General features: G+C 40.7%; 1 protein-coding gene across 2 annotated transcripts in view; it reads right to left on the bottom strand.

Moving 5' to 3' along the window:
- Nucleotides 1-13,020, bottom strand: part of rttn (rotatin) — a 32,464-nt gene that overhangs the window by 17,237 nt on the left and 2,207 nt on the right. The window contains exons 7-25 of one of the 2 annotated variants that reach the window (XM_042399235.1): nucleotides 10,405-10,555; nucleotides 9,914-10,082; nucleotides 9,189-9,358; nucleotides 8,860-8,975; nucleotides 7,795-7,962; nucleotides 7,465-7,677; nucleotides 7,152-7,264; nucleotides 6,915-7,041; nucleotides 6,454-6,579; nucleotides 6,074-6,190; nucleotides 5,384-5,523; nucleotides 4,556-4,727; nucleotides 4,265-4,364; nucleotides 3,571-3,656; nucleotides 2,821-2,938; nucleotides 2,036-2,132; nucleotides 1,885-1,950; nucleotides 1,592-1,780; nucleotides 349-591 (exon numbers count right to left, since the gene is read on the bottom strand). In XM_042399235.1, the coding sequence (XP_042255169.1) occupies nucleotides 349-591; nucleotides 1,592-1,780; nucleotides 1,885-1,950; nucleotides 2,036-2,132; nucleotides 2,821-2,938; nucleotides 3,571-3,656; nucleotides 4,265-4,364; nucleotides 4,556-4,727; nucleotides 5,384-5,523; nucleotides 6,074-6,190; nucleotides 6,454-6,579; nucleotides 6,915-7,041; nucleotides 7,152-7,264; nucleotides 7,465-7,677; nucleotides 7,795-7,962; nucleotides 8,860-8,975; nucleotides 9,189-9,358; nucleotides 9,914-10,082; nucleotides 10,405-10,555 (2,681 nt within the window). Of the gene's footprint in view, nucleotides 1-348; nucleotides 592-1,591; nucleotides 1,781-1,884; nucleotides 1,951-2,035; nucleotides 2,133-2,820; nucleotides 2,939-3,570; nucleotides 3,657-4,264; nucleotides 4,365-4,555; nucleotides 4,728-5,383; nucleotides 5,524-6,073; nucleotides 6,191-6,453; nucleotides 6,580-6,914; nucleotides 7,042-7,151; nucleotides 7,265-7,464; nucleotides 7,678-7,794; nucleotides 7,963-8,859; nucleotides 8,976-9,188; nucleotides 9,365-9,913; nucleotides 10,083-10,404; nucleotides 10,556-13,020 lie in introns of both variants that reach the window. The other variant, XM_042399234.1, reaches the window with a different exon arrangement.

The raw sequence follows: 13,020 nt of genomic DNA on the forward strand, positions 1-13,020 counted from the left end.
TATCATGGGTCCAAAATCGAATTTGCTGAAACTTTTGTCAAAAATAGTACAAGTTCTTCATACGCCATTTACCACTGTCTCCACGCATTTAATGCCATTAATTGATGTCAATTCTTCGAAATATGAAAAGACAAAGCAATTGTACTTACTGAGCCATGGAAAAACATTTCACAGCAAGTACTTTTCTTCACTGTTCTACAGAGTTGCAGCAGCAGTAATAAATCAGTCATAAAATCCTCTCATGATCTGTTTAATTCATAAACCTAAACAAAGCATATTCACTGACTTGGTTATTAGCCTGCAAACCTAGAGTACACAAATCTTTAGTTGAATTTGTATGCGGTGTACCTGGTCATAGCAGCCTGCCAACTGAGAGAGTGAAGAGTGTCTCTGCAGCTGTGGGTGGGGATGTGAGGGAGGGCCAGTCTGTCAATCAGCAAGTAGAGGTTGAGCCTGGAGAGGGCAGAGGTCACCGAACTGTGTCCTCCTGCCGTAACGATGGCCTTGATGCAGTCCTGCAGTGCAGTGGGAAGGTGTACTGCCCGGAGCGACAGAATCTGTGCTTTTGATAGCTGTAGGTCAGCATGAAATCTAGGAGGGGGGGGGGTAACAAAGGGTTAAAAAAAAAAAAAAAAAAAAATTCAAAATCAGATTATATGACTACTGATGTGCAGACAACTGTGTTGCACGAGTGGCGTCCTCAGGAGCATACTAATGACTGCATTAACAAACATATTTGATCACCAATCTGGAGGGATGAGACATTTATGAGTCATCTGAAGAGAGATGTTTTCTGAGAATGACTTGCAACTGAATCAAGCAGAGGTAGCAATGATCATACCAAATACCAATCAAAAAAACTGTCAAATGTATGTCATGGCATTATGAAAAAAGGATTTTGTACTATTTTGAATTTTGTAATTAGTAATAAGTTGTACGTAACACAAAATACCAAGTCCTAGGAAGATACCTCTCAATTTTTCATTGACTGATCCATTTTAAACAAGTGTTCTTCTCCCAATAATACAATTGTATGAAATTTAGTTTCAGGTGGATTGATCCATCTATGTGCTTTAAATGTCTTTGCTGTAATCAAGCTGGTTAAAGCCGTGTGAGAGACATTCTCATCTGTTTTAATTAGGTCACATTAGAAGAAAATGAAGACAGATGAAACACAAGATGCCAAGCCTCTGAAACTAACGTTTCACTACAATTCTCTACAAGAGGGAACATTGAGAAAGAGTGATGCTAAGTAGGATTTTTCTTTGGTTGCTACAGAGGGAAATGGTAATTATAAGTTTCTTCAACATCTAACATTTATTCAACCCAAATCAAAATGCACAGTTGTATAAAAACAATGCAAAAATCAGTTACACTAAAATGAAAAAAAACTGAGCAAGTATTTAACAATATTATTCTTTACTATGGTGAAGGACAATGTATTTTATATTGATGCAAAATCTTTGTTCTACTTTGGTTTTCAATCTTCCATCATATTTTTACACAAAAACAAAGGGCAATAGTCTCTCTGGTAATAATTTAGGACTATGTCGACATCTCACATAAGAGCAAAGAACATTAAGGTTTTTACTCAGTAACATTTGTGGAGTCATGCAGCTCCTCAAGGAGGTTGTCTATCCCACAATGCCATGCAGTGTTCCAGGCCACCTGCAGGGCTTGGTGGGTGGGGGCCAGGGTTAGGAGGTCAGAAGAAGGAGCCAGAACACAGCAGTACGGGCTGACAGCGTGATGACTCGATGCCTGGAATGGGATGTTGTACCTGGAAGAAAAGAAGGAAAGAGTAAAATTATGTGTGCAAAGTGCTGTTAATGAGGAAAAGACCTTTAAGAGAATGTTAACTTTTGACTTTACAGATCAGTTTACCTGCGTATTACTGTCAGTGGTAAGGAGAATGTTGCGAGTGTCACATCTGTGTTGGATTTGTCCGACCTGATATGACACAAAAATTGAGTAGTAATATCAAAGTAGTGAATGGATGCACACATTGATATAAGAGGCATGTTAAGAAACTCACCATATTTCAATGCTGGCAATTTCATCAAATAGCAGTAAACTCATCAGGACAGCAATCTCACTTCCATTGCCTTTGTTCTCCTTCAATATCAAGGATGCTATAATGAAAACACAAACAATTTACATAATGACCACACCCAAAACTTAATCAGTCTATTTCATGAATACATTCAAAAAATTAGAAGTTCTGTCACAGTGACAAACACTGAACGGCTCAGTCTATAATTGCAGTCGGGTATCCCCCACTGAGAGACTGTCATCCCACTACTGGGTTTGTTTTCAATATGACAGCTCAGATATTTAGTTTCTCAGGTCTTAATGCAACTGCTGAGTGCTTTAAAATAAGTTGTAAAAACGTTATATTTGTAATGTTTAAAAATCCAGCATATATATTTTTGCATACAAAAAAATGCATGTTCTGTTCAAAAGTGCAATAACATAATAAATATACAGGTAGTCACAATTAACATGTTATAATTTAAATGTATTCTATCCTAATTTAAAACAAGTAATTGTGAATTAACCTAAAAATCTTGCAGCAATTTTTTTTTGTTGCTGTATATCATACCAAATACAGCATTGCGGACAAAGCTCTAAACAATGTGCTGGTGTTGAGCTCCATAGCAACAAGTTGCATCATACTAATATGCTATTCTACAGTGTGACAACATGGTTAAAAGCTATGCATCAATGGCTGACTTGTTGTCTTTTTTTTGAGGACGTGCCCCCGAGCTACACAACATAACGTCTATAGTTGTTACTTAATGAGATGGCTTGTGAATGTACCCCTGAGCAGCGTGAGGAGCAGGAGGTTGCGCTGTGCCAGGCTGCGCCTCAGAGATGGATCAGCATACACCAGCTTCCTCAGGATACATACGCAAGGCTCCAGCAGGCAATCCGAGCTCTGGGGAGAATAGCAACACGCGCACTTGCTGTTTAATTGCAGGGAAAACACAAACACACATAGTATTTCTGTCTCCTCCTGCTCCGTGTCTCTCACATACACATACACACGATCTCTCTACTGTCACTCCATTTCAGCTGAATCCAAATGTAGTGATTGCGCTGGTTGCAGGCAATGAAGGGTTCAGGACAAATACAACCTGCAGGAATTCCTCTTACACACATACACTTGTTAGCTGAGACAAGTCATTCTCTGTGGCCCTGTTCCTCCACCTCGATGTAGCCAGACATGCTGGATGATTAACCCTGTTAGCAGCTTCTGATTCAAGGCCTGGAAATGATCAGCAGACTGCAGTAACTAGAGGGCAAAAATCACTGCTGACCAGGGCCTGTCTGACACTATTAATATAGACCATTTCATCCTTCCATCATGCATGCCTCAGTGGGTATCCTCCACATCCGCTGGCAACACATGTACTCAGATGCGTACAGTACAGACAAATGAGGACATCCACACAAGCGCGAGCACATGCAGGAGCACATTTTTGATTTGCTTTTGTTTTATTTGGCTTCGACAGCAATTCCTACAGTACACATCTATTTATCGATTTGCCAAAACGGGTTTGTTTTTACCTTGTTGCCGTTTACACTCTCAATAATGAAAGAAATGACTTTGTCTGTAATTCCAAGATTCTTCAGCACCGGGTGCATTGTTGTGTCTGCGGGGAGGTAAGAGAACAATTCAATATACTGACAATAAACATTTGCATAATCTTCAACCATTTGCTTTTCCTGCTTGGCTAAAACATATGGTGGTGGGAGTGCACACACTCTACTGCACTAGCTGCAAATTGTAGTTTTCACAAGGGGAGGGCTCTCACTCATCAGATAAACAAAACTTGTTTTTTTTTTAATTTTATCAAGTGGATAAAATTTCATCCAGAATTCTGATCAGGCATTTCAAATCCCTTTCAAAGCCACTCTACTGCATCATAGAATATCTAGCTCAAGATCAACTATTAGAGGGACGTGAATTGTTAGCACTACACTCTGCTACATACAAGATTGCAGGTACTAGTGGAGTACAACTGTCAAAAACAGAAAGGACATTTTGTGCAACCAATTTAAAAATATAGGAGTAAGAGGAGGCCCGAAGTTTAACCAGTCAGTGTGAGGACTCAAGCCATATAGAGAGAAATGCAGAGGTAGACAAGGAGGGTGTTTTAAAAGTAACAGCCTGCCAAATCCATCCTATTAAAATAATACAATAGATGAGTTTCTAAGAAATACTCTACATTACCATTACTAGGTTTTACAGATACCTCACCTTGAAGAACAACAGACAATTGCTCGGCAGCCGATCTTCTCAGGGAGATGTCAACAGTGTCTGAGGACAGGATACAAAACAGCTTCTCCACAGACTCCACCTAGTCACCATTAAACACATAAATATGCGCACACACTCAAGACAGAGATGACAGAATATGACACAGAAGAGCACTTCATATGATTAGGTATTTTGTGTGCTGCGTGATGTCATTTTTATCATTTCTATTACTTCTTCCTGTGCTAAACTGAATCTGAATGTACTGTTGTGTCTGTGTATGTAGATTTATACCTTGAGGACGGACTTGTTGCTGGTGTCAAGTGTGATGTCTAAAGGGTTTCTGAGGCAGTAGAGATTGGGGAGTGAGGAGATCACGGTTTGGTCCAGGTCTGGTCTGGCTATGTTGACTCCATCATCACTGGTTAGGTGAGGCAGGATTTGTTGCACTGCTGCTATTCTCACACTGTTTATTATGAACAAAATTTAGGCAACATTTAGTAGAAAAATCACAGTAGAGAATTATCCTCTCCTCTAAACACACATTTAAAGCAACTACATCAATCAACTTTATTTAGTGTCAACCCAAGCCTTTCATCTTCATTTAAAACATGATACAAACAGCTAAAGGATGCAAAAATGTACTCGCCTTTCATAATTTTTTAAACACTACATCTAACTGACGACTGGTTGTCAAAAAAGTGTCTGGCGGGGCGGACAAATCTATTAGCTGTTGCCAAAATTTACCAGAGCTCATCTCCGGGCCAGTGTCTGATGTTAATTTCCATCTCTATCAATATTCATAGTCTGGGACAGAATGGCCGTTTTACACAGACCTCACAGACCGTTTAGATGACTTGATGAGCACATCACCTGACAGCAACAGACAGCGATAGTATGTCCATCACAAATGTTGTGGAGCAAAAATATTCAGACTCTCAGCAGTTTGTCTACTTTACCAACCGACTCATCAAACAACTTTACATAAGCAAAAGACAGAGATGAAACGTACCATCAGAGACATATACACAAACACACGCATCTGATATGCGCACACACATAAGACACAAACAGAGAGACACAAATACAAACACTGACAAAAGAGCAAGAGCCCAGACTCACGTGGGCTGTTTAGTGAAAAGGAGTCGGAGAGCTGCTTTTAGCTTGGCTGTGCTTGGAAACACGTTGTCTCTTGACATGTCCGACATGTCACTTATCAGCAGGACACAGTTTCCCAGTGACTCCTCGGTGCCGGTGTAACCCTGCCACACACACACAAACACACACACACATATATACAAACACAATTCTCAGACTGCCTTGGCAGACAATGCAGCAAACAATGGGGAATTCCAGCTAAGCAGCACAACAGTAAATAAAATATGCATCACTTTGATTACGGGTGGTTTCATTTCGTCTCTTGTTGACATGGTGGGCCCATCTCTGAATGGCCTCCTTGAATTGAATCACACTTGACAGCCTAGTCAAAATCTCATGTATATTCATGAAGAATTTCCCGGCTTTCTGTTGCCTGAAACTGAACAATTAATAAAAGCTTGTTTTTTTCAACCCAAAAAGGAAACAATATAACAGAATATGTAAATGAGAGAATAACAAAATTTTTCTCACTGGCAGCTCAATTGTGGTCCAAGAGCGCTAAACTTGCACTTCTGATCATAGTTGTTTTGATTATAAAGAACATACAACACTTCCCCCAGCTCCATAAATAAAATATAATAAGTTCCAAACATGATGCCGTTTTATGAGTTCTGCAGTACAAATACAATGCACCATTTTCAGAGAGAACAACACCTGTAATACGGGGATGACCGGGTAAAGTGCCTCATTGAATCTGTCCCAGGTTGATGCTGTCATCATCAATCGTCCCTTGAGCAGAAATAGCAGGATATCCTTGGCAGCAGCGTTCACCTATAGATCACAGGTAAACTGCTGAATTCACATAAAGCCCTGCTAATAAAACATTAGATAGCAGGTAGTGTAAGTGAGAGACTTTAATATGTTTAATACTGCATAATACTGCTTTACTATGGCCTTAAAGTAATATTCAAATGCTTTAAAGAAATCCTTGACAGACTGGCCAAACTGACTTCACATAAATGACCTTGCTTCAAAGATCTTTAAGTCGTATTGGTGCTAATTTAAGTAAAAGAGGTAAACAAGTGTTTGCCCACCTTTTCTGCAGAATCCTGGAGGCCAAAAGCACTTATTTCATAGAGCACCCTGTGGTGTAGAAGGAAGTTGACTCCACTGCAGGCTCCTGGTTCTTGTCGTGACACATTCTGGATGCCAAGGCAGTCCTAGGGGTGTATGTAATCACACCAAAGCACGTCATAAATTATCGCTATCCTCTCATTTGTGCTCGCGTATAAGAGTCCCAATTCACTTTAAATGTAGCCATGTTCTCTAGACAGTGGTTGGTAAAATGAAAGGATGTCTGATTTCAAATGTCAAGTGGGGTTTTTTTTTTTTATAGCATACTGCCAAAGAACTGTGCTTCATCTATCTTCATCCTACTAATTTACATACGGGTGCCCTGCCAAACAGACCCACATTAAGGCCCCGGTACATTTTAGCCATGAACTTGTACTCTCATTTAAACACTGACTGCCTGTATAAGATGGCTTGCTCTGACCTTGACCAGGTCTAACGTGCATGTGTATGTTTCCGTCTTGACAGGCAGTAAAGGATGGGACAGCAGCTTGAGGAGGAGTTTTTGACTCTCTGTTTGGAGGAGCGGACTGGGCTGATCAAACTTCCACCTAATGACGGAAACAAGGATGTAAACTATACTTAATATTTCAATGCAGCAGAACAAGTGATGAATTACCATGTATGTATGTACAGTACTATCTATATATTTGTATCTTACAGGTAAGAGCAGATGTGAACACATTCCTTGACGATGGGTAAGTGTTGGTGAAACGGGAGGCCATCTATTGCTTGGTCTGCCAGCTCCAGTAATTCCAACCAGTTCTTTTCTCCCTAGATGAAAAAATAAATGAACTGATGAAATGCCAGTCTGGGTGACAGGGTAAACATATTTTACTGAGGGCCACCAGTAGCGACAGTTACATACAATCAGACTGGATTGTATGTCTGTAAAAGATAACTAACATCTCTCTGCAGAGTGCAGAGCTACCTGTGCATCAGCTTACTGTAATTATGTGACATGTAGTTCATACCTCAGCTTGTGCTTCCTTGAGGAAGCTGCAAGTGGATTCCATCCAGAGGGTAGCGCGGGTCACCCTCCTGTAGAGGTCATGGCTGTCTGAGTTTACCTGCTCCAAGTAGGCCACTGCTGTCTCTTGCATGCTGGGTAATAAACTTCCCAATGACGTGTCCAGGCATAAGTGGAAAATAGCAGTTGCGGTGTTCTCTGGGAGACAGTCACTAGCCTGTGTGAGGTTAAGAGGTTTCAATTTCTATTGTTTTTGGAGTTGTAATACAGTAATAACAGAAAATAATCAATATAGTAATGTGATTTGGTTACACGAGCACACACACACACACACCTTCTCAGGAGGGAGGATAGTTTGTAGAAGTTTAATGGTAAATATGGCAGTGGCTGTGTAGGCAATTCTGTGGTGAACTTGAGAACTGTGGGGACTGTCTGCTGAATCGCTCTGATGGTAGCTCAGGATATCCCCTAATAGTTCCATGCAGGCTTGCAGCTTCTCCTTCTAAAATACACACAGACATAAATGTAGACAAAAGCACACTTTCTTCACAAACACACCGATGCACGCACACGTTCTCACATCACGTGCATGTTCACGTACACAGACACACACCGACGCACAGTTAACTGGAAGGGAGCCAAGAGAAAAATTGTTTGTTCCAGGGGTTAGGAATTGAATGTAATCAGATTTCAGGGTTATTTTGGGATGAGATACAGATCCACCCTATCTCAGTATGAATAAATTGGAGCAATCTATTCTCAGCCACTTTGTTTTGGGAGGAGAAATTGAACAATAGAAGATATATACCAGCAGGGGGCAGTAGATGCCCTGTGCATTGCTTGGCTGGCATAAACAGTTTGGCCCATTCCCATAGGAAAAACCTAGAGGTCTGGCACACAAAAGCTGCTCTCCACATAAAGATGACAAAACAGTTCTCGGGCTGCAAGGCTCAGGGCATGTATTAAACAGCAGAGGGCCAGAGGGGCCTGGGCTTGACAAGTGTATAAGTCCCCCTGCAGAGGAACACACTCTTTAAACAGTCAGGGAGGATAACAAATGATTCTGCATGGTAAAAAAAACACCAGTTTAACACAATCCATTGTGTGGACTTTATACACATAATAAATGAAGACATTTACTAACTCAACAGTTCTGTGCTTAGATAAACCCAGGGGAAGAGATGAAATGTATGTATGTATATGTGAAAGGCAGAAAGCCTTTGTAACCTTATATAATTAATTCAGCTCAATCACATGCCTACAGTTCTCCTTGACAGTTGAGTACCGTATGCCTGTGTGTCTGTGGCAAATTGTCTGGTGGCCAACCCAGTTCCCCCTTTCAGTGAAGTGTATCCATTCATCTACATAAGAGGCTGTCATGAGTTGTGTTTTGACTTGCCAGCTCCATCCCCACCAGGCTGCGATCATCCCAGACCAGCTCACAAACACTGTCCCCAAGCAGGAGGACGGCGTCGCACAGCAACTCCAGAACACGATGGAACACATGCGAACCCTCTGAGAAACAAGACAGAAACAGAGAGCAAGAGCAGGGGAGACTTTTTGAAGATCAAATACCTGGTAGAATATTTGGACAGTTAATGTAATGAAATAGGTGTGGGGATTTTTGCAACATCTCATCTTTATTCAATCTAAAACAGCAGGAGAGGAGAAAGAGAAACAGACAATGATAATTGATTTTTTTCTTTTTAATGTTACAATGACTCCTACCTGTCTTAAGCAGTGGTATGGCATTCTCCATGGTGGCAACAGTGAATTGAGCCAAAGTGAGCTGCTGTAACTGTAGCGCCGGGACATCCTCTACACCCAAGTCAGGGAGATCCAAATGGGCCACATCTGCAGGTGACTGGGGCTGGACTGCTGCTCCACCTTGGTGCGAGCTGCCACTGGATGAATCACAGACGAGAAAGGAAGACAACTGAAAATTCATGATCTGTGCTTGGACCGCTCAAACACGAGGAGTGACGTATGAGGTGTATAGGGATGGATCATAAAAACTGAATATGCCATCATGGGAGTCAGTGCTGACTTATAAACACTACAGACCAGACGCTAGGGGGCTCTCGGTGTTATTCAAATTCAACAGGAAGAATAAAATCCTCCAGTCTTTCTCACGTCGTTTTATCTTCTTGTGCAGTTTGCTAGTGTCACTGGCAATTTTGTCATCATCAAAGCCACATAAAATCTTACTGTGCACAAATTACCAAAAGTATAAGACTCTCTTGTTGATGTAATGTATGATGAGCAGAATTGACTACAATGCTGACTCAAATCAAAACGTTCTTTCTACAAGCCAGAAGATTAGAGACTCCAGACAGACAATACCAAGACAGCAGTATCAGATGACATGACAGTGATGCAGTCCTTTTCATCTGTAATCTCATTTAGACTTAATTTAAAATGCACAGGTACACATTCATGTTGTCTAGACACACCTGTTGGAAGCTGCATCTCCATCTTGGCCATCTCCCCTGGCTCTCTGGCCCGTGCGTCCCACTACAGAGGGCCGGGGAGAGCACTCTGCTCCTGGGGAGGAGGCCTGAGAACGCTGGGTCCCCCGAACCTCTTGGGAGTAAGAAAAGGACGAGTTCTGGGAAACTGGATCTACACACAGCCACAAAAAGAGGAAAAAGGCACATACTTACACACATGTTGCACATTGAGTCTTTATGATGAAACAGAGACGAGATTAGAGACAGAGAATAAAAACATAGTTCAGATTTTTAGTCTATACTTGAAAAATTTTAAATTGCCTCTTTACAACCACATAATGTGTTAAACGAGGTACTTTCTAAATTAAGGAACATACATAAATTAACAGAATAAGGATGAAAAACACTTTATCACCAGCTAAAACCCCAAATATCAGCATTTAAAATGCCTGTAAACACATCTGTACATCAGGCTAACTTGTGAGGTGCACTACCTTGCTTTGTAGAGTAGAAGCTTGGATCTTGATGAAAGCGCAGTCTCCTCCTTAGCACAACACAAAGCTGCCGCAGGCAGGAGAGAGCCTGCATGTGGAGGTAGCTTGCCTCACCTTTACCTGAACCCAGCTTCAACAAGGACAGAAGGTTCTGAAAACAGAAGAAGATATTAAAGGAGTAATTTTACACTGGGTTATTAAAAGGTTTGTACAGACAAGACATATCAATAATGAGAAAATATTATTGTAATTTTGTGAGTATTTAGGGTTCTTTGGCTTTATTTGTTTATGAAAGGAAAGAAAAAGAGCCCAAGCTGAGACAAACAATGTACCATTACTGTTTAAAAACATGGCCTAAGTTCAGACAGTGATAGAAAAGTCGTAATAAAGTTCAGTAAATAAAAAGGGCAAATGGAATTGAATTATTGAAGCAGCAATTTGTTCCAAGTTCAAATTCCCTGCCCTCTGTAGCTAATGATGTCATGTCTCTAAATCAAAGTCTTTTAATTTGGCTTAATAGCTCTAGTAATGCAAAGGAGGGGCAAGTGAAGCCACAAGAAGAAAAGTACTCTCCCATAATGATTTCTTTTTGATGATGACACTGCTGGGTGACAGTATGTTAATACTGCCCTGAGACTAATGTAATATAATGCACCGCTTTATTATCAAAATACTAATGTTCACAGTGGCTCATCAGGGCAAAAATAATGTCCCCTGCAACACTCTGTCTGTGCCAATGAAATGAAGGGCTCAGACAGCAGATGCACTTGAGTGCTAAGAGGATACTGGTATATACATCACAAAGTGCAGCCCACTTCCTCAAAAAAAGGGGGTAGACTTTGGGGTTATAACTGAGACTGTGTATCAGCTGGGCCCATACGAATTCAGTGTACATGCTAACTTGACAGAAGCACTGTGGCAAGACCAGGATGAGGACAGTTCTAAAACCAGTGGACAACTGCAACAAATTTTACTGAATCTGATATCCTTGAAGGCCTTAGAGGAAAGAAAGAAAATGTTCCACCAAGGACTTTCACACCCTGCAAGAGGTACATCACGACCAAACTATATCCTCACAGCAATCTAGTACCTGCTCAAGCAAAGTAAGCCTCCAGAGGCCTCCACAACCTCCTATGAGATCAGGGACACAGAATTATAAATTGGCGTTTTGTTCAAGGACACTATTTGACAGGTTATTATTTTGACAGTGGCTACGGTGGCCATCCCATAAATTCCATTGTGGGACGGTCGCACTAACCACTCAAACCAATATGCTTCATCTGATCAAAGTCATTGAACAAGACTACTAGTATCCTGAACAACAGCTGGCCAGGAACCAGAATTATCACGGCTTCTGACCTCTTTAATTTTGCCTCTTTGGATATCCATATTGTATCCAGGGTTGGAAGATTTTGGGGTGAAAAGGTGCACTCAGCAACGAGCCACCATTTACAAGACAAGAGAATGCAAATTTTCCATCAAATACAAAGATTTGTGCGTCTTTGTAGAGAATTGTACCTGAGGGCTGCCTGAGTTTAGACAAACAAAACGCACAAAGTAAAAATGATGCCACTGACATCTTTTATTATGCTTTAGTACAAAACAAGGCCATGGTGCAGACGCTATTAGTTTTTCTCCACATATTTCTGTTGAGTACACCCTTGCAGTTGACATTAAGTGTGCTGTCACACCTAACCAGCTTGGTTCACATTTGGGCTGGTGTGAGAGCTGTCAATCAAACTGTGGTGTGGACTAAACAACCAGACCAAGGCAGGTCTCTCTTTGCTTCCAAGCGGACTCTGGTGCATTTTGTTTGTGGTCTGAAAGCAAACGGACCAACCACAGGATTTTGTGATTATAGATACTCTGTGACCTTTAGTATGCATTCAAAAGCTAAATATCTAGGCTATTAAATCCATGTGCTGGTCATGAACTGCTAAGGAGGCAATCTTATAATAAGAGCAATTTTATGCAAATAATTTGGTAACCATGGTAACTCATATGCATTTCAGCACGAGTGCAGGGATTTATCTTGATCAATCACACAATCAAAAGCTGTTAAAATTGCAGTGTGTTGTTGTGCATGTATCCTACTCCATGTCAATTAGAGTGTGATATATAGCAACATCCGCAACATCATCCCCTTGTAATATTAATGTAAAAGACACCTCTTCTTGGTTGTTTATCTGCTTTTCATTACTCATGACATGTATATGTATGTATGTACACCTCTTTGTGACACCAGAGAACATAAATATACACATAAGGGGCATTTAAGTACCTCACTTGGGTCCATGTAGCCTTGATGAATATGATAAATAGTAATAAATAAGTTACCTGTCAGTCTGTATAACTTAATATTTTCAGCTTCTGAAGCAGTTTCTTTGTAATAAGTCAGAACAAACCAGACCAAAACTAAAAGGCAACAATGTATATTTTTTTATCCTTGGTCTGGTCAAAGGACACCGACCTAAAGGTGTGAAAGAGCCCTGAAACATTCAAAGAAGGCATTCAAATTAAATTAAAAATGATAAGGAGATGGCACTCATTCCAACATGACTTGTTACAGTGTGAGATCAAACCTATGACCAACAGCACACTTTCTATCTGATGCAG

This window comes from Thunnus maccoyii, chromosome 21, assembly GCF_910596095.1.
Source record: "Thunnus maccoyii chromosome 21, fThuMac1.1, whole genome shotgun sequence".
Lineage (NCBI taxonomy): Eukaryota > Metazoa > Chordata > Actinopteri > Scombriformes > Scombridae > Thunnus > Thunnus maccoyii.